We start from the raw sequence: 25,805 nt of genomic DNA on the forward strand, positions 1-25,805 counted from the left end.
ACTTTGTTGTATCCTGCTTAGGTCTCACTGTGCTTCTCGAATTCATAAATATACGATGTTCATACATTTAGGAAAGTTTTAGCCAGTATTTCTTCAAATTTTTTCTGCCCTATTTTCTCTCTTCTTCTGGCTCCAATTACATGTATGTTGAACCTTCCGATACTGTCCCACATATCCAAGAAGCTTTATTCATTATTTTTATCTTTTTTGTCTCTGGGTTCTTCACACAGGATAGCTTCTATTGATTTATCTTCAAGTTCTCTAAACCTTTCTTGTATCATCTCCATTCAATTGTAAATCTCATCCACATAATTTTTATTTTACATAAATACATAAATTTTATTTTACATAAATTCAATTTTAAGATTACCCTGTGGTTCTTTATACTTTCTATTTTTCTCTACAAATTCCTCTTTGTGACTATTACAAACGTTTTTCCTTTATGTTACTGAGTGTAATTAAAGCATCTTTCTCACTTGATTTCTTTCGAGAGAGAGAGAGAGAGAGAGAGAGAAGTGTGCTGAAGTTGAGGAGAGGGTAGCGGGGGGAGGGGAGGAGAGAGAGAGAGAGAGAGAGAGAGAGAGAGAGAGAGAATGCTAAGCAGGCTTCCTGCTGAACATGGAGCCCAACATGGGGCTCGATCCCACGACACTGGGATCACAACCTGAACCGAAATCAAGAGTCAGATGCTCAACTGAGACACCCAGGTGCTGGAAAGGATCTTTCTTTAATCCTTGTCTGCTAATTCCAACATCTAGGTCATATTGGAGTTAGTCTCCATCGACTATCTTGTCTCTTATGAATTGCTTATGGTCTCTTTATTCTTCATTTGCTGAACAATTTTGGATGATATCCTAAATATTGTGAATGTTACACTGTTGAGAGTGATTTTTCTTGTGTTGTTCCAAAGTGTTGGCTTTTTATATTTTAACACATAACACATAAAACTTTTTGGGGTGGCTAGGTGGCTCAGTCGGTTAAGCATCCGGCTTCGGCTCAGGTCATGATCTCTCGGTTTGTGAGTTCGAGCCCCACATCGGGCTCTGTGCTGACAGCTCAGAGCCTGGAGCCTGCTTCAGATTCTGTGTCTCCCTGTCTCTCGGCCCCTCCCCTGCTCATGCTCTGTCTCCCTGTGTCTCTCAATAAAAAACGTTAAAAAAATTTTTTTTTAACACATAAAAGTCTTGTGTTTAGCACATAACTTCTGACTAAGCCTATAGACATAGTCTCTTGTGTGGCTGCTCAGAATCTCCTCTGAGTTCCTCTGTCCTTAGCTAAGCTGCTGAGAGTATTCCCTACACATGTGTAGCTCAAGAATAAGCCAGACTTAGACAACATTTATATCAAGAATGTAAGAATCTTCATCGTGACTCTCTCCTTTATGAAATGTTCCCCCTCACAGTCCAGCAGCCATGGTAGCCCCAATCTCTGTCCTTAGAAAGACTGCTGGATTGCTATCAGAGTTTTAGCTGCCTTGCACTTAGGACAGAGATTTAGCCATAAGATAGAAACAAGAAAAACACACAATGTCATTCCCTTCTTCCAAGCAAAACAGTCATCTCCAGAATCTTCCTGCCTTCAGTCATTCCCAAGTTCATCAGATAGCTGTTTTTTTTATTTCTTGCATTTTGTCCAGTTTGTCTTTTTTATCTGAAGGATGGCTCCAAACAGCTTACTTGCCCATCACAGAAGCAGAAGTCCTCCTAATACATTTTAGAATCAACTTGCGGATTTCTGGAAAGAGAAAAACCCTACTAGGAATTTATTTCTATTAATTTATAACTCAATTTTGAGAAACCTGTCAATGCAAACATATTGAGTCTTCCAATCCATGAATATTGTAATCTTTCCATTTATTTAGATCTTCTTTTTCTCAGCATTATGTCATTTTTAGCATACAAGTCATATTTCAGTTAAATTTATCACAAAACACTTTATTTTTGATATTTTATGCTATCATAAGTAGTTTTAAAATGTCTTTCCCAATTATTCACTGCTAGAATTTATTCATTGATTTTTTCTTCTTATTGACCTTGTATTCTGAGACCTTGCCTATTACTTCCAGTAGCTTTCATGTCAATTCTTTAGGGTTTCCTATGAATATAATTGTGTCATCTATGCATAATGATAGTTTTATATCTTCCTTTCCAATTCATACACCTTTTGCATCTTCTTCAGGTCTTATTGCACTAGTTGGGATTTCCAGTTCAATGGAGATCTTAAGGAGGAAAGTTTGTTTTCTGTCAATAAGGATTTTAATTAGAGCAGCACCTGGGTGGCTCAGTCAATTGAGCGTCCATCTCTTGATTTTGGCTCAGGTCATGATCCGAGGGTTGTGGGATCAATCCCTGCATCAAGCTCTACACTGAGCGTGGAGCCTCCTTGAGATTCTCTCTCCTTCTCTCTCTCTTCTCTCTCTTCTCTCTCTCTTCTCTCTCTCTCTCTCTCTCTCTCTCCCCCCCTCTCTTCCACTCACATGCTCTCTCTCTAAAATAGAAAATAATATTAATAATGAGATTCTTCATTGATGCCCTTTACCAGGTTGAAATTCCCTTCAATTTCTAGTTTACTAAAAGCTAATATAATATAATATAATATAATATAATATAATATAATATAATATATATACATACACTTTATAATATAAAGTATGTATTGTGTAATATAAAATAAAGTGTGTTGAATTTTTTTCAAATGCTTTTCTGCTATCAAGATAATCATTTGGCTTCTCTCTTTTACTCTACTAGTAAGATGACTTGCATTGATTTCTTCATATTAAACCAATTTTGCACTCTTGAGATAAACACAATTTGGTCATGACTTATTCTTTTTTGCACTGCTGCTTCATTATTTTGTCCAGTTTTGTAGCTGCTTACAGTAAAAGTTCAAGGTCAGTACCAGTTATTCCAATGTGGCTAGAAGTAAACCCACAAATAAGTATTAACCTTAAGTCATGGCTAACGGTGATGAAAGAAGTCTAGCAGTTACCAGAGTAGATAGATGGTGGTTAGAAAAGTGCCTAATCTCCTATTGAAATCCTAGCAGTCCTTCTGTCTATTCCTGAAATAGGACATATACAAGTAACTCAGTTCAACTCCAGTCAAAAAACATTTATGAATCCTCTGTTTAATAACAGTTAACCTACAAACTGATACAAAAAAATAAAGCAGGCCTATCTCTTACTTCTTTAAGAGCATTTATAACCCAGAGAGCACCACAATATTCATTATCAATAAATGCCTATTAAAATGTACAAGTAACATTTTGAGAGACAAGTATTCAAACCAGAAAAAAAAAAAAAATCCTGAGCTATAACTGCTTAATACAGAATGTGCAATCTTGTAATGCTAACACAAACTGTCAGGGGTGTCACGGATATCTCGGAAAGTTGTGTTGCCTATCTTAAAAAATTGAGAAATGCACATGCCCTAAAAGAAAAACAGGCAATCACGTAAAAGTGTTTGCAAACCGTTCTATGTTCACAGATAAGTATTTATTAAATAGCTTTAAAATTTATAGCAGAAAGAGAAAATATATACAATATAATGTGTAAGTTCCCAAAGTCTTTTCTTTTTTTCATTTATGGAGACCTTGGGGCTTCGGCAGACAGTCAGAAGGCAGGCTGCCAGTATCAATTCACACTTAAGCAAAACTTTTGCCAATGAAAACTGAAACACCTGTATGAATTAACTAAATTGTTCCCATTTTCAACAATGAAAGGAAATTAAAAGCATTACTGAATGTCACTGACTTGGCCCATCTGAAAGGAAATAACGTAGATAACAGCTAATTTTAAATTATCAAGCCGATACAACATAAATGGCTCTCTAAAACAATATGGGTTATTTTCACTATGAGTCATTCAGTTTTCCTGAAATGTGTGGATCGAATATCTCAGGAACAGCACCACATTATGACAACCTTAAAAAAATAAAATATTTCTTTCAGGATAAGCTTCTGACATTGCTGAATTAAAACATTCTCCTAACATTATCTCACGTGTATTTCTACATGCTGCACCAACAGGAAATCACTAACAAAAATGTCTCCAAAAAAGAGATTTCTCTTTTACCCTTTTACCCTCGTAATTAACATCTTGTGGGAAGGTACTTTTTTTGTTGTTTTAATTTTTTTTTTACTGTTTATTTTTGAGAGAGAGAGAGAGAGAGAGAGACAGAACGTGAGTGAGGGAGGGTCAGAGAGAGAGGGAGACACAGAATCCAAAGCAGGCTCCAGGCTCTTAGCTGTCAGCACAGAACCCAACACAGGGCTCAAACTCACACACTGCGAGATCATGACCTGAGCCGAAGTGGGACGCTTAACCTACTGAGCCACCCAGGTGCCCCTATTCAATAAATATTTAACAAATCTCCAGTAACTATGGTCCCCATCCCTTCAAGTGCTTACAATCCACTGGTAGGAATATTAAGACTTAAACTACTTTTGACCTTCTGTTAACAAAAAGACACTTCTTAGTCTCAATAGCTTACACCCCTAGTTCCAGGCCACCACGCTGCTGCCAGAGAAGGGAAATGGATGCCCAGCAAGAAAGAGTATGCTGTTTCCTCCCTCCTCCTTCTCTCCCACATCTACAGCCAATTTCAAGCAGGTCTTATCCACTTAGGAATTCTTATTCCTGGAAAACAAATGCTCTCCTAAAACCAGTGATCAGATGATCCAGCTCATCCCCGAAAGCTATGGGTGCGCCAGCTCTACCTACTCAAAGGTACTGTCAGGACACTCTCCAATTTGATCCTCAAAACAAGTTTTCAGTGCTGAGGACGAGGCACATCCCCTACTTCCCTCATCACACAGAAGAAGATGAAACAAGTGGTTATCCTTCCCATCAAGTACCATCATGCAGGACTACCTAAAATCATCAAGGTAATGGACACAAATAAATCCTGTCCAGGGTTCAAGTCTATTTCATTCATTCTCTTCTTCTGCATCCATTTACTGAGCAACAATTACAAGTGAAGCTTGGAAGCACTGCAATGGACCTTGTAGAAGACCCAGAGAAGAACAAAGCCCAGTCCCTGAAATGGAGAGTTTATAGTCCTGTGGGAGGGAAAATATACATGAATATACATGAATACATGAAGAATTATAAGCCCAAATATGATCTGTGTTAAATAAAGGCACAGAGGGGTGCCTGGGTGACTGGGTCAGTTAAGTATCTGACTTTTGATTTTGGCTCAGATCATGATCCCATGGTTTGTGGGTTTGAGCCTTGAGTTGGGCTCTGCCCTGACAGTGAGGAGCTTGGGATTCTCTTTCTCCCTCTCTCTCTCTGCCCTTCCCCTGCTCTCATTCTCTCTCTCAAAAGAAATAAAGGAAGGAAGGAAGGAAGGAAGGAAGGAAGGAAGGAAGGAAGGAAGGAAGGAAGGAAAAGAAAGAAAAGAAAGGGCACCTGGGTGGCTCAGTCAGTTAAGTACCTGACTCCTGGTTTCGGTTCACATCATGATCTCACAGTTCATGGGTTCAAGCCCCACATCGGGCTCTGTGCTGACAGTGCACAGCCTGCTTGGGATTCTCTCTCTCTCCTTCTCTCTCTGTCCCTCTCCCATTCTCTCTTTCTCAAAATAATTAAACGTAAAAAAAAAAAAGAAAAGAAAAGAAAGAAAAAAGCACAGACAGAAGTTCAAGAGTTCAGAAGTGAGGTAGCACCTCAAAGTGTTCCCTTTTCCTCCAATATTCTTTTGGAGTAATATAGAATAATACAGATAAAGGATGTTTATATACAGGATATATCATTATACAAGATATAAATTTCAATGAAATTCTTCATTGAAACCAGGGGCCACTTCCAACTCATCTTATTATCTGCCTCAGTATCTTGCACAAGGAAGGGATGTCAGGAAGTACTGATAAATACAAGGATGAGTTGACAAGGGCTCATCTGGATTTTTCTAGTATATTCTATATGCTTCCTTTGGGATAAACAAAAGAAGGGGGTGGTGCAGATCACAAAGCATCCTTGGGGCTCCCAAAAGCCCTCCTTACAGGTAAGTTCTTCACCCTACTTCTTAAGAAATAAAGATTCACTTGGAATTTAAAAACTCATCTCCTTAGAAGAGTCAGGCCTGGCATTTTGCATCACTGTAATCAAACAGCTTTCCTCCAAAGAGATCAGTCCGCAGGTCAGCTCTGACTTGGAAGAGTTAGAGGAGGAAAGAGAGCAAAAACATTATGTATTGTGAAGCCCCTGGGGGAAAAGTATAAAATTCGAATTTATGACCTCGTTGCAAGTTAGGAGAGATGAGTTACCTACCCCAGAGGTTACCAGAGTTAATTACGTCAGAAGTACTTCACAGTAGAGAGGAACAAGAATTGGTGGGGGAGGAGGGCGGGAAGAATCAGAAAAGAAACAGGAAAAAAAAAAAGTAAAGTTTTTTAAAAAGGAAGAAATTTATCTGCACCAAAGGGAAACGCTGAAAAAAAAAAATTAACTGCTTGAATATAAATAGAGTATTTTAGTGGGTTTTTTAGGATAACTATGGGTGACACATATACCTTAATCTGCTAAGACCAGTCCCCCAAAAGATGTTATTACTAATCCCCTCCCCATAAAAGGCCAGCAGGAACACTTCCTAGCACATGTTACATCCTGTTTACCCCAGTCATCAGAAGAAACCCAAGCGTCCCAGTCATCATGTATCATCTAGACACTTGTCCCCACCAGCTCTGTACTTCCCTACAGTAGTGCAAACTGACCACCATTCCAGACCCTCCACACCTTTCCCTGGGCCTCACTGCACGTGGACCTGTGTTCAGCGTCACCTTCCCACTGAGATCCTCCCCACCACCTTTTCTGAAACAGCCATCCCCATGCCATTCATGTTCCCTTACCCTGCTCTATAGGTCTCCAGAGAACATCTGTTAAATATATTATTTCTCTCTTTGTATATTATATATTTCCCCCACAAGAATGTAAATAGATGTAAACTCCAAGAGGGAAAGACTTTGTTGACACTGTATCCCCAGTGACCAGCACAATGCCTGACGCAGATTCAGTATTCAACAGAGATTAGCTAAATAAATAGGAAACACAGAATCATTTTTAAATAAATCTTTTAAAAAAGTGTTTAACACTTTACTTGTCAAATTCCTTATAGCATATGTGGTGAATAAACAGGGACATTTCCACATAGTTACCTACACATAGATACACTATCATCATAAACACCAAAGACTTCTCAGAATGCTTAAGTGAGAAAAGAAAGCAGGCCCCCAGAGGCCTCAAAGGATGTACATCCCATCAGTTCCAAGACCTTATGCAGGAAACAGTAACTTGCAAAATGTACATGACAATACAAAGTAAGCTAGCTTTCTACCAGATAAAAGTACTTCATTTTTGCCTTATCTGAAAAATAACAAAGAAAAAAACATCAGAATTCTCACTTGATTCTAACTAGGATAATAAAAATGCCTTTGAAAAAATTATCTTAAATAATTTGTGCTCATCAAAGACATGCGTTATCTTTTTATCCATAAAGCTAAGAAGACACCAAGTGACCCTTTGGTCTACGACTTTTCTGTTCTTGAAAATCCTTCTTTGATCTCAAAACCTCAAACATCTCTATTACTGGATCTTTTCTTTTCACTGACATTCTTCTCTGACTGTGGTCTTTATCAGCTTTATTTTCTTATACCCCATTCCCTCCTTAATTCCCCGTAATGAGAGAGACTACATGATATTCCACAGGACCCGTCCAGGAGATAAGCAATGCACTAATTATCAGTGCCCACGGCCTCTCACTGCTCTACGGTGTGGAAGGCTGACCAGCACCTCATGCCCTGGACACTGCCTCCCTCCTTGTCCTCTATAACCTACACCCTCCTGGCTCTGCTCCTCACTGTCTGATGTCCTCTTGCTCATCCCATCCATGCAGGCGTCACCCTCAGTTTTAGACAAAAGAGTTGCATACTATAGTAGCTTTGCGGTGAGGATACAAACTCTTGTTCTGTCACTGCATTTATTCATTCAACATTTATTGAGCACCTATTAGGCGCTGGGATCAAACAATGAACAAGACATATTTGGTCACTGCCCTCAAATCCAAGCAAGTACAAAGGAAAATGCTTGTGTTTAAATCAACAGCAAGATAGATGTGGTTTGGAAACTAAAATGATGAGGTTTTATCCCCTTAACTTCCTTAAGTGGCAGTGTTTCAACAGGAGCAATCTGAGGCAAAAAATACATCAGAAGCCCTAAAACATACAAGGAAAAAAATTAAACGGAAAGGACGACATTACTCACTGATGTAAATGCCAGCAGCTCCTCTTCAGTTAACTTATGCACTGGGTTATTCTTTTGGAAATTTGTGCTTTAAATTAAAAAAAAAAAAAAGCAAATTAATTCTAAAATGCATGTTGTAACTAATGACACCGAATTTTTAAATTTTTTTTTTCCAACGTTTATTTATTTTTGGGACAGAGAGAGACAGAGCATGAACGGGGGAGGGGCAGAGAGAGGGAGACACAGAATCGGAAACAGGCTCCAGGCTCTGAGCTGTCAGCACAAAGCCCGACGTGGGGCTCGAACTCACGGACCGCGAGATCGTGACCTGGCTGAAGTCGGACGCTTAACCGACTGCGCCACCCAGGCGCCCCCACACCGAATTTTTAAAAAGGCAACGTAAAGTGTATATATTTCAAAGCACATGTTGTAATATTGTATCATGTACAAATATAGATATGAGTGTGCCAAAGATAAGTATGACAGTAAATAATGTAATAAGCAAGTATGTAGTAAAATGCTAACAAATAAAATGTGGCTGGTGTACTAAATGTCAACATAACTTATTTTACTGGGGGAAAGCAATCTAATCTGTGCCAGGTCACAAAGAAAATGAAAAGAATTAACGTGGCACCAGCTCCTATTTATCAAACTCAGGCCAAAAAAATTAAAATATTACTGTAACCATTAGGCAAAAATTAGAGAAAGGCTGTCAAAGAGACAGAACAATGGGAATATTTAGATCCTGCTGATCCAAGTACAATCTGACAGGATGATTTTGTTAAACAATTTAGCACTATCTTGTAAAGCAAACTTTCATATATCCTTAACTCAATAATTCCATCCTAGGTATAGAGCCCAGAGAAATTCCTGAATAGGTGTACCGGAACCATACACACAAATATCCGTAGTAAAATTGTGTAAGATAGGAAAAAATCTTGAAACAATCCAAACGTCCAAAAGGAGACTGATAAACAGAGAAATATTCACCCAAAGGGATGCTGTAATGCGAAGTAAATTGTAGTTACATATAAAACATGAATGAATCATAAAATCGGAATATTGAGAGAAAAAACAATCACAGAAGACTACATATAGTAAGATACCATTTTCATAAAGCTCAGAAACCAACAACATGAAACAATCGACTTAGAAGTATAAAAACAGGTGGGGCGTCTGGGTGGCTCAGTCAGTTGAGTGTCTGACTTCAGCTCAGGTCATGATCTCGCGGTCCGTGAGTTCGAGCCCCACGTCGGGCTCTGTGCTGACAGCTCAGAACCTGGAGCCTGTTTCAGATTCTGTGTCTCCCTCTAGCTCTCTGCCCCTCCCCCGCTCATGCTCTGCCTCTCTCTGTCAAAAATAAATAAACGTTAAAAAAATTAAAAAAAAAAAGTATAAAAACATGTGAATAAATATATTTTTTGAAAAGGCAAGAGGGGCGCCTGGGTGGCTCAGTCAGTTAAGCATCTGACTTCAGCTAAGGTCATGATCTCACAGTTCGTGAGTTTGAGCCCGCATCAGGCTCTGTGCTGACAGCTCAGAACCCAAAGCCTGCTTCAGATTCTATGTCTCCCTCTCTCTCTGCCCCTCTCCCACTCATGCTCTGTCTCTGTCTGTCAGAAATGCATAAACATTTACAAAAAAAAAATTTTTTTAAGAAAATGACAAATGCAAAATTAAGGACAGTGGTTACCTTTTTTAAAAATTCAAGTATAATTAATATACAGTGTTGTAGAAGTTTCAGGTATACAATATAACAATTCAACAATTCTACATATTTCTCAATGCCCACAAAGATAAATCTACTCTCAGGGTGCCTGGGTAAGCACCCAACTCTTGATTTCAGCTCAGGTCATAATCTCACAGTTGTGGGATCGAGCCCCACACTGGGGCTCCGTGCTGGCCATGGAGCCTGCTTGGGATTCTCCCCATTCCTCTCCACCCCTCCCCTGTTCACGTGCACTCTCTCTCAAAAAAACAAAACCTCTAAAAGAAGATTAGTTTACTCTTAACCCCCTTTATCTATTTCACCTATCTCCCCATCCCACCTCCCCTGTGGCAAGCACCAGCTTGTTCTCTGTATTTAAGAGTCTGGTTTTTCATTTGTCTCTTTTTTCCTAGCCCCACTGCTTCACCAATCAACCATCTATAAGAATTCACCTTCTCTGTGTTTCCTTTCTAAACCAACCCAGCCCACTGCAACGTCCAAGTCACCTTTCCATAGAGGTAATGACCATGGGGATCAGATAGAGACCAAGCGGTATAACAAAATCGCTGTTTACAACCCCCAAGGGAATTCAGTTCATGTAGATGTCCTGACTCATTTATAAACCGCATCAGGTGCTCCAAGATTCAAAACATAACCAAGTAGTTTCTACCAAACAGGGAAGATTCAAGTTGCCTATGAAATCCACTCAGCACTTTTAGCTGTTCCATCAATATTGTATTTGGAGGGAAAAAACAGTATTTTAGAACAAGCATTTTCTTTGTCTTTTAGTCCTCTCTCAACTGTGAAGTTTAATTCATTGTACCTAAAGCTCAATTGACAGAATGCCTGGGAATATGTATACTTTGCTTGATTTAATTTTCTGATAAGTTGACAATCATGAATTTGCCAAAATGATGTTTTAAGAAACTGCATAGAGGAGAACTCAAAACTTAGGGTCAGTAAAACCTGGATATTCAAGCCTTCACTGCTGCTTTGTAATTCTGAGCAAGTCAGTCAGCCATTTAAACCCACTTTCCCCTCTGAAAGATGGAGAAGAGTAACAAACTCTAGGGTCACTAGAACATTAAGAGGGGGTAATGTGGGAAGTACATGGTGCAATTCCTAGCACATGAAACTGCTCACAAATAGTTGCTATTTATATTATTTATATACTAAGAATCATCATGAATTGGACAATGTTTCATAGTAAGCATAAATTCTGTCAGTGGAATCAAATAATGTGATAGGACAAGTGCTGTGGGCTTAGAAGCACAGCTGTGTGTGTGTGTGTGATCCCTTTCACCCTAACTAACAAGAGGAATGGAGGGTGGCATTCAACTTGTGTGTAAATGAAATCCTACTGTCAGTGGAAAGGAAGTAAAATGCTATGAGGTGGTCACAAAAGGGTAAGTTCTACGGAGTGAAAAGACTTTTTTTTTTTTTTTTTTACAAGCCTGCTTGGGATTCTCTCTCTCTCCCTCTCTCTGCCCCTTCCCATGGAGGGCACTCTCTCCCTCAAAATAAATAAATAAACTTAAAAATTAAAAAAAAAAAAAAAAAAGAATTCTATCCTTCAGAATGTAAATACCCCCAAAGGTCAAATTAGTCATTCTCAACTCTCCTAAATACTTTATTAAAAGTTTATTTCTAGCGAAAGCTACTCAAAGATATTTTACTTATGAAGGAAAAGAGAAGGATAAGTATACTAATTCAAAGGAGATTCCTGAGATTCCTAATCTCTAACCCTTTACTTGGTTGCCCAGTGGAGACCACTGGTGGTTTAGTGGTAACTGATTGCCCCACTATTCTCAATCCTTATAAGCATTATAAGATTCCCTATTCATCCAGAACAACTGAGTCCTGGAATAGTCTTTCTCAACACAAGAGAAACAATATGCGAAGTGTTCAAAGTACCCAAGTAAGTAACTGACTTACCAGATTCCAAGGATAACAGCAAGCTCTTCAGCACACAGGTCAGGCATCTGAAACTGTTCACAATCTGCTAACTTAATCTCATTTAGAACAGTGTCATCATTGAGTTCAAGATTCTGGTGCAATACAAAAGAAAATATTTAGACCAAAAATTAAATTTGATTCATTCAATACACTGTATGCAAATGATTACTAAGGAGGGATAACTTACCTTTTTGTTTAAAGATTATACAATGTCTACATATGGTCAATAGGCTTTTTCTTGTGAAACACATATTTAGAGATAATTTACTACGTAGAAACAGAGGACATGCCATCTAAACCTCAGGAATGCACTGACAATATCAGTAATAGGAAACAACAGCTATCATTCATTGAGCCCAGTAGGCAAAAGCCCCTCTACTGATCCACCAGGATTTAAAACTAGATCTTTCCATACTCTGCTCTAAATTCTAATCTAAAACATCAACTCCCAACTCTGTTTCTCAACAGGATCTAGAATAACCAAAACAATTTGAAAAAGAATAAAATCTGAGGACTTAGGGGGCTTTGATAGAGTACCTGATTTCAAGAATTACTACAAAGCCAAGACAGCGTGGTACTGGCATGAAGATAGACATACACATGAAAGGAATCAAACAGAGTCCAGAATTTTAGACCCACATATGGTCAAATGAGTTTTAACAAAGGTGCCTAGGGTGATTCAACACAGGAAAAGTCTTTTCAAAAAAACATGGCGGAACAACTGGATATCCATTTGGAAAGAAATGACCCTTCACTCTTACCCCATACCAACACAAAAATTAAACCCAAACTGATCACAGACCTTAATGCAGAAGCTAATACTGAAAAAACTAGAAGAAATCAGAGGAGAAAAGCTTTGCAGTGCTGGGCTAGGTAAGTAGTCCTTAATTAGAACATACAAAAAAAACCTGAACCATCAGAGAAAAAAACTTACTAAATAGAACTTCATCAAATTAAAAACTTCTGTTTTTTTGAAAACATTGTTAAGAAAATGAAAAGCCAACCTACAGACTCAGAATATATTCAAAAAACAAATATCTGAAAAGAGACTTGTATGCAGAGAGTATGGAGAACTCTTACAACTCAAAAAGAAGATAAACAACCCAATATAAAAGTAGACAATAGATTTCTACAGGTACTTCATAAATGAAGGTGGCCAATAAGCACACAAAAAGATCCCTGACAACAGTAGTCAAGAGGAAATACTAATTTAAAACACTGACAATTACAAATGTTGACAAGGATCTAGAGCAATGAGAACTTCCACACACTATTGGTAGAAATTTAAAATGGTGTTCAACCAAAGAAAATATTTTGCCAACTTCTTATAAAAAAAACAACAACATATATTTACTACAGGAGCTATCAATTCCACTCTAAGTGGTTACCATGAGAAATGAAAACATGTCCACACTAAGACATATATAAATAAATCTTCGTAAGCCCAATGGTTTGGGCTGTAATCGCCCAAACCAGAAACAACTCAAACGTCTGTCAATAAACAGATAAAAGAAAAACTATACTGTATCCATCCAATGGAATTCTAGTCAGCAATAAAAAGGAACTACTGCCACAGGTAGCCATATAGGTAAATCTCAAAAACATGCTCAACAAAAGAGGCCAGATACAAAAAAGTTCATGTAAAATTCTAGAAAAGGCAAACTATCAGGGTGTCTGGGTGGCTCAGCTGGTTAAGTGTCCGACTCTGGCTCAGGTCATGATCTCATGGTTTGTGGATTCGAGCACTGCATCAGGCTCTGTGCTGACAGCTCAGAGCCTGAAGCCTGCTTCAAATTCTGTCTCCCTGTCTTTCTGTCCCTCCCCAGCTCATGCTCTGTCTCAAAAATAAACATTTAAAAATTTTTTATTAAAAAAAAAAAGAAAAAGCAATCTATCTCTAGTCACAGTAAACAGATCTATGACTGTTTAGGGCCACTGAGGTGGGGGATTAACTGCAAAGGGGCATGATGGAACTTTCTAGGGTAATGAAACATACATTGACTATAATGGTTAGATATATGTATTTGTCAAATGCCATCAAACTGAATGGGTTTAATCTCATCAATTAAAATGGATCAACTTTTGGATAGAAGTTCTATTTCAAAAAAATTGATTTAAAAAAATGAATTGTCAAAAAAAAGTAAAACCACAATGAGATCTCTCTATACACACACACACAATACACTAGAATACCAAAATTCAGAAGACTGACAATACCAAGCATTTGCAACTGGCACTCTCATACACTGATGTTTGGATTATAAAACAGTACAACCATTTTGGAAAAACAGTTTGGCAGTTTCTCATCAAGTTAAGAACACACCACACAATCCAACCATTCCAATCCTAGGTATTTACCAAAGAAAATTAAAAACATATGTTCACACAAAGACTTACACACAAATGTTTCAAGCAGCTTTATTCATAAGAGCCAAAAATTAGAAACAGTTCAACTGTCTACCGACAGGTAAATGGATAATCACATTGTCCTCTGATGGACCTAAGTTTGCATCCATGCATTAAGAAGATATGGTACAGGGTACCTGGGTGGCTCAGTGGGTTAAGCATGTGACTCTGGCTCAGGTCATGATCTCATGGTTTGTGAGTTCGAATCCCACGTCAGGCTCTCTGCAGTCAGCACAGGGCCCACTCCAGATCCTCTGTCTCCCTCTCTCTCTGCCCCTCTCCCACTCTCTCAAAAATAAAAAATAAACATTAAAAGAAAAGAAGAAGATATGGTACCTAATGGAATATTATTCAGCCATAAAAAAAAAACAAGGAAATCCTGCCAATGGTGACAATTTGGATGGACTTTGAAGGTATTAGGCTAACTTAAGTAAGAGAAAGATACATACTGTATGATCTCACTTATACGTAGAATCTAAAAATAAATACATAAATAAACAAAACTCATAGAGAAAGAGATCAGATCTGTAGTTACCAGGGGCAAAGAGTGGGGGGAAGGGGAATTGGAGGAAGACAGTCAAAAGCTACAGACCTCCAGTTACAAAACGAATAAGTACTAAGAATGTGATGTATGACCTGATGTGATGTATGCTGTGTGACAGGAAAGCTGTTAAGACAGTAGATCCTAAGAAGAAATTTTTTTCCCTTTTTTCTGTTTTTTCTTTTCTTTTCAACTATATGAGAAGATAGATGTTAGCTGAACCTACTGTGGTAATCATTTCATTTCACAATTTATGCAAACCCAACCATTATGCTGAACACCTTAAACTTATCCAGTGACACGCCAATTATTTCTCAGTAAAACTGGGGAAAAAAGAGAATTGCTACAACTTAAAAAACATTATGCTAAGGGAAAGAAACCAGACACAAAAGAGTCATACTGTATGATTCCATTTATTTGAAATTCTAGGAAAAGCAGCTCTAATCTGTGACAGAAAGCAGACCAGTGGGAGGGAAAGTGACTGACTGCAGAGAAGTATAAGCGACTTTCTGGTGTAATGGAAATGACTGTATTTTTATTACGGTGGTGGCTCTATGGGGTCTATTTTTCAAAATGCAAAATGTACATTTAAAATAGGCACACTTTAAGTTTTTCTTTTCTAATTCAATAAAAGCACCTAAAACTAGGAGCTGAACAGACCAGAAAGCTGGACTGTCTATGGCTAAGAGGTCAACTTCTTAACTCGTAACCTTTTCCCTAGTAAGCAGTAAGTCTGCCCAAAACACAGCCCAGAAGAACACCTTTCCTTGTCTAGCCTCAAAATCACCCTAACGGTGGGTCTGTCTCTACCTACAGGGTTTCAAGAAAAGAGTACGGCAACACCAACAACTGCTGATGGGAGGAACACAGACACTTAGGCGACTGCTCAGAATCAGTTGAAAAAGTGGCTCTTCCTCCCGGAATGGGCACCCTTCAAAGGCAGGGCTGGCGGGTGCACAGCACACCCTGGTGGCCATCATTTTCAAGACAGGCCTTTCAGAATTTAAAAAATAGAACTACATACATAATTTTAAATTTTCTAGCAGCCACACTTAAAAAAAGTAAAAAAGTAAAAAAAAAAAAAAAAAGCATATGATTTAACCTAATACATCAAAAATACTATTCCTGTAATTTGTGTCAAGAGAAAATTATTGGACATCATACATTCTTTTTTTCATACAGTCTATGAAATCTGATGTGTCTTTTACACTTCAGCATATCTCAGTTTGAACCAACCAACTTTCCAGTGATTAATAATCACATGTGGCTGATGGCTACCATATTGGTCTATGTAGCACTACAGTATCCCAAAATTCTCATTACATCACTATAGGGTTATATTAATCTACTTAATTAACACACAACATTTTGTTTTGTTTTCTGTTTTTTTCTTAAAATTTTATTTTTAAGTAATCTCCACACCCAACACAAGGCTCAAACTTACAACCTCGAGATCAAGAGTCACATGCTCTACTGACTGAGCCAGACAGGCGCTCCTAATACACAATGTTTTTAACACACCCATACAGTACCTTTGAAAATCTAATCTGATCCTTTAACAAAGTGTGATGTGGAAAAAACAAATGAGGAAACGAAGTATTTTGTAACTGTGCCAGATTCTCATCCCAGGCTAGACAATAAGGAAGGGACAGGGACCCAAGTCTCCTCCACCATCCCAGGACTCCTTCCCCTCCACCACAGAAGACCTGAGATATGTCAGAGTTGGCCACACGGAATTATTTATTTGTCAGACACAAACAAGTAATCAGTTTTGATCTTCATTCAAAATTCTCTATGTTCCTATTTAGCTCTTCTAAAATTAAAATGGGTTGGCTGTTGGGGTACCTGGGTGGCTCAGTCGGCTGAACATCCAACTCTTGATTTCGGCTCAGGTCATGATCCCAGAGAGTTGGGATCAAGCTCCACATTTGGCTCTGTACTGACAGCACAGAGCCTGCTTGGGATTCTCCCTCTCGTGCTTTCTCTCTGCTCCTCCCCCACTCATTCTCATTCTCTCTCTCTCTCTCTCTCTCTCTCTCTCTCAAAGAAAAAAAATGTTTTAATCGGTCGGCTGCCACACGTACTTACTTAACCATTCTGCAAGTCCCAAATTTAGAGTATTGTTCCCCCCCGGTACCATTTGTACCTCATAACATTCTACCTAACCAAGAAATTAGCACATAATTTATCTCCAATATGTGAGACATACCATACGTAGCATTTAATATATATTTCTCATTAGTGATGCTAATCATGTATGCATTTTTGTTTTTTGTGAATACACAATTGAACAACTAAGAACAGGGAGTGTGTCTTTAATCTGCGCAATGGGGATGCTCCTAACTGTCGGTGATCTCCAATGGCTTGAATCTATATAATTCCCCAGAAATAACAGATTAAGACTCTAGAAAGGCCCACAGGGAAATATGCTCCTCACTGACAATAAAATTACTGTTTCCTCAATTCTGAGATACATATTTTCACACTGTAACATTTCCGATCAAGATATATTTTGCAATAACTAAAACTGATGTAATAACGTTCCTTTTTTCCCAAAGAGTGGTTATCAAAAAGATAGTGTATTTTATAATCTAATAGTGTCCTTCACATAAGGAAATAGGATATGAAATTAAACAAGCAATTCTATCTTCTGTCCTTAAGTATAAAGCTGCTCCTATGTAATCAACACATGCATCACATAATTTGTACCTTACTCCTTTAAGTAGTAATTAATGAAAACCATAAGATTATCTGAATGTATTTTACTTCAAATATTAAAGATTCAGTAAATTCTATATTAAATTGTGCATCATTTTTTTGCATTCCTAATAACAGTCATGATATCCTTATACTGTTTATCATCACAAGAGACAATTTTTTTTTTTTTTTTTACGTTGAGAGGGAGAGAGAGAGCAGGGGAGGGGCAGAGAGAGAAGGAGAGAAAGAGAATATCACTGTCAGCACAGAGCCCAATGTGGGGCTCGAACTCTTGAACCATGAGATCATGACCTGAGCCGAAATCAAGAGTCAGACGGTTAACCAAGTGAGCCAACCATGCGCCCCCAGAAGACAATTTTGGATAAGAGAACTCCACATTAAAAAAAATAAATAAAATAAAATAAACAACAATGGATTACTGAATTAAACCCATGGATTGCAGAATTAAATCTCTTTTCATTGATGCTATGCTGTGGCTTAAAGATCAGGATTATGGCAGTTAATCTAAGATTTAGAGAAGGATTTGGTTTACATCAAAAGGTTTAAAAAAAAAAAAAGAAAAAAAGAAAAATAAAGGCTTAAAGAGGAGACTCCAGACATGTAAGGAGGCCAAGGACTGAAGCAGGTAACAGCACAGTGTTCCCGGACCAGCATCAACACAGCAGTACAAGCCCTCCTTCACTATGGCTCAACCTATGTGGGGAAGTATAGGCAGCACCCTATGTAGTCTTGTCCCTGAGTTTCTACAACTTTTCCTTACCTCCCTCCTTCCCCTCTTAGAATCAATAGCTGTTCTTCCCTGGATATCTTGAATGCAAACAAGACAGTGCTTGGAGTAAGCCTAGGAGGTATACAATATGTCATTAAAGGTTTTCCTTGGGATTCCTGACTGCTGCCACTCTCCCTTCCCATCCCTAGCCCCTATTCTTGGCACTATTTTCAGTACAGAATAGAATTTTGGTGTTCAAAGTACCCAAGATAAATGTGCTTGTAGGCTCTAAAATGAAGAGTAGGGCTTCAAAGACAGTAACATCAAGCAAAGGACTACCAAAAATGTTGGCTTGGGATTTCTGCAATAAAAAAATATAAATGCTAATGATTTCTTTGGAAGGAGATGGAAAGGCATCTAAACAGGTAAAGTGACCAAGAGCCATAAATTTATTTATTTGGGCGGGGGGGGGGGGGGTAAATTTCTTTATTATCTGAAAACAAGAGTAGTTACTATTTAAATTTTCCTTTTGTGTTAGGGGTCAGACTGCATGAGACCATCAGCTGTCACTGTCAATCACCATAACACCCCCTCAACCACCTTTTGCTTTTAGCTCTCTTCACTTCCCAGGGATTCCTTGTGTCCCAATCAAGCTTTGTCACAAGCTCTGGGATCTTAACCCAAGGCATTTTGTACCTTCTTAGCTTTGCAAGATTGACCACTAAGTTCTCCAACTTATTATCCTGCTAAGAGCCATAAAATGAAACTACAAGAAAAGAGAATGCATGGGGTCCCTAGCTGGCTCAGTCAGTAGAGCAGGCGACTCTTGATCTCAGGGTTATAGGTTCGAGCCCCTGTTGCGTGTAGAGATTACTTAAAAATAAAATCTTTAAACAAAAAAAAAAAGAGAATGCATTAGCCAGGTAAAGAAAAAGATACTAAGGCAGCACCAGCCCAATAATGACAGAGTAACAAAGGATCAGAACACTGATAAAAAGGTATTCTTATCATCTGTTTATATATTTTAAAGAGGAAGTCTAAGAAATTTCATGTCTCTTAATATTTAAAAATATCCACAGAAGGTCAAAGTTAAGACAACAAATATGGTAGCAGCTAGAAAAATTAGACTCTACTCAGTTCGTCCTTCGAATTCTTTCAAGAAGGGTAATACAAACTAACTGCATTGCTAATTCCTATTACTGAGGTCTAAGAAAAAAAATAACATTTTATCTCTACTTAAGGGTAAAAAAGGCCTAGCCATGGGTTTGTTTTTAAAACCCCAGCCACCCTGAAACAGCTCGAAAAGGGACAAAATGAAGCCTCTTCCCAACCCATTCAGTGTTTCTACAAAACTCACCTACTGGCACTGTCAGATTTGGATGTTAATTCAATTAACTTTCGATCCTACTCACCCTGGTTAAATGTTCCTGAGGAGTGGGTGCAGGACTGAACTCACAGTGTGAAAAGACATCCCCTTTCCTTCTCACATCTAGAATAAGTTGTGCCACGTAACTTTCCTGGAACCGTGTTCTCTTCCCCAAAGCACCTGAAAAAAGCATATTAAATTGTATCTACTGATTTGTCAATTAGATCTACTGTACAATCATGAAAAGTAGTATTTTCAGAGTGCTTTAAAGTTTGTAAGGTATTTTCTCCATTTCACATTTTAAAAAATCCTGAGGCCCAGTGATGATTTTAAAACTACTTATAAAATTATAAAGCCAGGGGTGGGAGATAAAAATTAATAATAATACTAAAAATTAAAATAGAATTATAAAGCCAATAAGCTATGTGGCCAGAACTCAAACCCAAGATTTACACCACTGGATTACACATACCTACTTTTGCATCAAACTACCTCCTTCCTCAAAAAAGTGTCATGGAGGCAATTGGGTGGCTCAGTCAGTTAATCATCCGAGTCTTAATTTTGGCTCAGGTCATGATCTCACAGTTCATGAGACAGAGAGCCTCACTTCGGGCTCTGGGCTGGCAGCGCAGAACCTGCTTGGGATTCTCCCTCTCCCTCTGCTCCTCCCCCACTCTTTCCAGCTCTCAAAATAAATAAATAAACATTTAAAGAAAAAAGTGTCATTGGTAGAAGGATTATCAGCATCTTCATATAACAAATGAAAAAACAGAGGTTCTGAGGTGCAGCTGCTTGCTTAAGATCACAGGGATTATCAGTATCAGAGCCAGAGCTTAAAGCCAGGGTCTCCAGGTTCTAAATCCCACAGTCTGTCTTTCCATGATTCTATCTGGCTTCATTTAACACCAACATTTTTTCCATTTTGTATCTGAAATACCTTGCTACAAGAATAGCTTTAATAGAAGCAACAGTCCTATTATCCATTCTCTGGCAAGCTTCAGATTATAAAGACCCTTGACCGTAATGACCGTCTAAGAAGTCTAGATTTTATCCTGCAATGAATCTGGCCCTTTACACATGTTACACAAAAATAGCTACTGAGACGGCCTAACACAGCTCACTTTCTTATAGAAAGGCTACAGTTAAATGGAAAAAAATAATAATCTGATTCCCATTTTATATTTGTGAGTACCACATTTGTTTTTTTTTAAGTTCTTCACTCTTAACTTGGAAAAAATATGAGGAACTAGCTAGTAAATATACCAGCAGTTATAGGTGACTATACAGAATACCGTGCCATTAGTTTTTAAATAGCCCAAGAAAAGCCCCCTAGGGCTGAAACATTTAAAAACATAATCTCTGAAACTAACCTCACAAGTTATATAACTATATTCTCAAATACAGACAAGACTCCAACTTACATATGGCCATCGTTCCAAAAGTTATAAGCTAGATATTTAATAATTTTCCCCATACAAACAATGTAATAAAAGATGGCTAAGATCCCAGACCAGGCCACAGTCATATTTAACTCATAATGTATTTGAAAGATTTTATTGACAAGACCAACTCAATAAGAAACATAGAAAAAATTTTTTTAACGTTTATTCATTTTTGAGAAAGAGAGACAGAGCGCAAGTGGGGGTGGGGCAGAGACAGAGAGAGACACAGAATCCGAAGCAGGCTCCAGGCTCCGAGCTGTCAGCACAGAGCTCGACGTAGGGCTTGAACCCACGAACCGTGAGATCATAACCTGAGCCGAAGTCAGACGCTTAACCAATCAAGCCACCCACGCACCCCTAGAATTTTTTTTTTAATGTTTGTTTTTTTTTTTAATCTTTTTTTTTTTTTAATTTTTTTTTTCAACGTTTTTTATTTATTTTTGGGACAGAGAGAGACAGAGCATGAACGGGGGAGGGGCAGAGAGAGAGGGAGACACAGAATCGGAAACAGGCTCCAGGCTCCCAGCCATCAGCCCAGAGCCTGACACGGGGCTCGAACTCACGGACCGTGAGATCGTGACCTGGCTGAAGTCGGACGCTTAACCGACTGCGCCACCCAGGCGCCCCTAATGTTTATTTTTGAAAGAGAGAGAGAGAGAGAGAGAGAGAGAGAGAGACAGAGCATGAGCAGGGGAGGGGCGGAGAGAGAGGGAGACACAGAAACTGAAGCAGGCTCCAGGCTCTGAGCTGTCAGCACAGAACCCGACAGGGGGCTTGAACTCATGAACCGTGAGATCATGACCGGAGCCAAAGTCAGATGCTTAACGTACTGAGCCACCCAGGTACCCCAAGAAAAAAAGAATTTAGGGGGCTAGAATGGGCCTTAGGGATAACTCAGACCAAGCCCAAGAATGACAAATAGGTTCAATCACTTCAACCTTCACACACCCATTGTCACAGCCTGGACTGCTCAGCTCAGGTTTAACAGGTATAACACATGTGCTCAACTGACCATGTCTGACTTTCATTAATGTCATCAGTACCGAATGCCAAGAATATTGTGAAAACCCAGGGATAGAGCAAGACATAAAAAGCAACTAATGTTTCTTATTTGACACTCAGAAGAAACACAGAGGTTTTTGAAGAAATTCTGTAACTTACTTGTTCATTCAACAAACATCTGAGTGCCAACTATATACCCGTGTTCTAAGGTATTGAAAAAAGTAAAAGTCAAAAATTTCTGTTCTTAAGGAAAACAAGAAAACCAGGATGGAAGGTGGGTATTTACAAAACAAGGGCGATGGAAAGAGGCCACACCAAACTTGGGAGTTAGGACGAACTTTAGGAAACGCACATTCACAAACAAATGGTCAAAAAGTTCATTTGTAGGGGCACCTGGATGGCTCAGTGGTAGAGCACACAACTCTTAATCTTAGGGTCTAGAGTTCAAGTCCCACACTAGGCAGAGAGCTTACTTTTTAAAAACAAGTTCATTTGTATACTACCTGGCTGCTGTACATTACTAACATGTATCTAACCAGACTAGAAAATAGAGGAAATCTCCAGGAATAAAGAAAAGATTTCATTCCTAATTTGTTCTAAAACTATGAACTTTGAAAACATTTTTTAACGTTTATTTATTTTATTTTATTTATTTATTTATTTATTTTTTTTTTTTTGAGAGAGAGACGGAGTGCGAGCAGGGGAGGGGCAGAGACGGAGACTCAGAACAGGAAGAAGGCTCCAGGCTCTGAGCTGTCAGCACAGAGCCCCACACAGGGCTTGAACTCATGGACCATGAGATCATGATGTGAGCTGAAGTCAGACCTCAACCGACTAAAACCACCCAGGCACCCCTAAAACTGAAATTTTTTATTTTTAATGTTTATTTATTTTTGAGAGAGAGAGACACACAGAGTGCAAGCAGGGGAGGGAAAGACAGAGAGGGAGACACAGAATCTGAAACAGACTCCACACTCTGAGTTGTGAGCACAGAGGCCTGACGCGGGGCTTGAACCCACAAACCATGAGATCATGACCTGAGCCAAAGTCAAATGCTCAACCAACTAAGCCACCCAAGTGCCCCTAAAACTATGAATTTTTACAATAAAATCTTGGGGCGCCTGGGTGGTTCAGTTGTTTAAGCATCCAACTCTTGGTCTCAGCTCAGATCATGATCTCAGGGTCATGAAGTCCCACATCAGACTCTGCTCTGAACGTGCAGCCTCCTGAAGATTCTGTCTTTCTCTCTCTCCCTCACTCTGCCCCTCTCACACTCGCACTCTGTCTCTCTCTAAAATTAAAAGAGAAATAAATAATGAAATAAAATAAAATCTTTAAAATCTATTTTTATAAAGCAAATAACAGAACATAAAAAATCAAATACAACCAAACAAGACAGCCAAACTGCCAATGTAATAGTTTCATCACGAAAATAAATTAATAACCCACAAAAAGGAACAAGTCTTACCTGTCAAATCAATTTGTAATTTGCTGATGTCTTTAGCAATGTGGAACTGATCCTTTGCTTTTGCATATTCATAATAATATAAGAATATATATGCACATTCCAGATGGAACTGAATAGCCAAATACAGACCGGAATCATCTACAAACAGATTTTCTTGTTTCGTCACTGAAAGACATGAGATGAAACATTAAAAACTATGATGAGTTGGCAGGCAGGGGCAGGCGGAATTGAGGAGGTTGGCATCTGAGGGAGTGTAGTAAGTGTCTTAGGGCAGGGACGCCCCAGAGTCCCCAATTTAGCCGCTCATGAGCTCGTGGTATTTTCCTTATATGATCAGGCTCCATTGCTGGTGATGCCACTAGCCTGGAGCCTGAAAAGATTATGAAAATGTGTCTGGCGAAGTGGGGCTGGGGACCGGGGGCCGGGAGAATAGGGGCAGCATGTAGGCTGGAGATGATGGAGCTTTAGGAAGGCCTCCGCCGCTGTAAGTGTGAGCCCTGGTCAATGATGACGTGACCACTGCACGATCTGAGTTCTAGGAACCAGGTGATGGAGTGTGTGCTAAGAGCTGACTGTGAGACTTGGGGCGGGGGGCGGGGGGGGACTATGATGAAAATAACAATCTATGATTAAGTAAAATGAGTAAAATGTTGAGTCCACAGTATGCGAAGTATATATTTGCATATTCCCTGCTCTTAAAGATGAGGAACGCGGATATAAAAATAGTTCACAGCTAGCATTCTCTCAGCACTCACATGTTGCAAGAACAAAGCTAAGGACATTGCATACATCCATCCTTTATTCCACAGGATCCTAGGAAATACAATTTATAAACCTGCTCTAATTTTGGACTGCTTGTCTTACTCATGCTATAAAAGAATATGGCAATGCAAGGTGAAGATACAAAGTACCAAATGAATCTACACATAAACATCACAGAAAATCTAATGAAGAGCTCAGCTTACAGACTGTTTGCCTCATAATGAATGTAGAAATTCTCCCTTCAAAGGAGAAAGACACACATAGATACAGATGACTATATGAATACCAAATAGAGAATGAATATTGGCTTAGCAGTCAGATTAGGATTTATTTCTCTGAATACCGTAGCTGAATAGACGGGAGGATAATAACCTGATAACAAGGTGTCTGGAACAAAATGACTGTCAAAATTAATCATATATAATAAAGGGGCTAGTTGACACACACCAGAGTGCAGGGGGTGTCCACAGGTCACCTGAGCCATACCTCTACAGCACCCCTGACAAACTACCCCTCACAAAGGCTTCCAGTAGTGGGTTAGTCAGCATTCCACAAGAATTAATGCATAAATAATGTTAAAATAATATTAACACTGTACCTTAATTGTACTTCAATTAAAAAAAATAATTTTAGGGGCATCTGGCTGACTCAGTTAGTGGAGCAGGTGACTCTTGATGCCTGGGTTGTGAGTTCCAGCCCCACTTTGGGGGTAGAGATTACTTAATAAACTTAAAAAAAAAAGATTTTTAAAATATTTTAAAGAATTAATGCATAATAAATGAATAGAAAATACACTTCCAGTGTCCAAAGATAGAGAATCAGTTTTCTATTATTCAAGCTGAAAGGGAAGTGATACATACTGAATGCCATCTCAGCCTAGTACTAGGTATATATTGGGTTATAATTCTCACAATGATGTCTTTGAGGCTGACACTATCCCCACTTAATTCATTAAAAAATTAAACTCAGGAGCACCCAGGTGGCTCAGTTGGTTGAGCATCCAACACTTGATTTTGGCTGAGGTCATGATCCCAGGGTCGAGGGATTAAGCCCCCTGTCGGGCTCCATGCCGAGCATGGAGCCTGCTTAACATTCTCTCTCTCCTTCTGCCCCTTCCCTGCGTATGTGCACGTGCAAGCTCTCTCTCTCTAATAAAAAAAAGAAAGAAACGAAAAGAAAACTGAACTCAGATAGCTTACTCACTCGTCACCTCAGTTGTTAAGTGGCAAAGCCAGAATGTGAATCCACACTTATTGGAAAAAACAGGGGTGAGGGGGAAGTTGGCAGAATGAATATAGAGGTGATGTTACACAACCCAACCTCCTTCATCACCTAGTTATCTGACAAACATTTACAGCTAAGAAACAGATATCCTTTATTTTACTCTGAACCGAAATTAAAATGAGTCTGAAGAGGTGTTTTTCTATATACTGCCAGTCCTTTTTAAAGAGATTCTCTGGACTCAGAGAGTAAGCAGAGATGTACATG

At 38.8% G+C, this 25,805-nt stretch overlaps 1 protein-coding gene and 2 non-coding genes across 3 annotated transcripts in view; 2 read left to right on the plus strand and 1 right to left on the minus strand.

The window, feature by feature from the left end:
• TTC27 (tetratricopeptide repeat domain 27) overlaps positions 1 to 25,805 on the minus strand; it is a 186,203-nt gene that overhangs the window by 136,539 nt on the left and 23,859 nt on the right. Inside the window, exons 6-9 of the mRNA XM_047068790.1 lie at positions 23,556 to 23,720; positions 19,690 to 19,823; positions 11,883 to 11,995; positions 8,261 to 8,327 (exon numbers count right to left, since the gene is read on the minus strand). Coding sequence (XP_046924746.1) covers positions 8,261 to 8,327; positions 11,883 to 11,995; positions 19,690 to 19,823; positions 23,556 to 23,720 — 479 coding nt within the window. The remainder of the gene's footprint in view (positions 1 to 8,260; positions 8,328 to 11,882; positions 11,996 to 19,689; positions 19,824 to 23,555; positions 23,721 to 25,805) is intronic.
• Positions 23,835 to 23,976, plus strand: LOC124504487 (small Cajal body-specific RNA 17). Its single transcript, XR_006960460.1, has one exon. It is a non-coding gene; the product is annotated as a small Cajal body-specific RNA 17 (non-coding RNA).
• LOC124504472 (small Cajal body-specific RNA 18) lies at positions 24,054 to 24,138 on the plus strand. Its single transcript, XR_006960445.1, has one exon. It is a non-coding gene; the product is annotated as a small Cajal body-specific RNA 18 (non-coding RNA).

The sequence above is a fragment of the Lynx rufus genome, unplaced genomic scaffold (genome assembly GCF_022079265.1).
Source record: "Lynx rufus isolate CCGP_SWC_20201006 ecotype Redwood Valley unplaced genomic scaffold, mLynRuf1.p SCAF_8, whole genome shotgun sequence".
In the NCBI taxonomy this organism is placed as follows: Eukaryota; Metazoa; Chordata; class Mammalia; order Carnivora; family Felidae; genus Lynx; species Lynx rufus.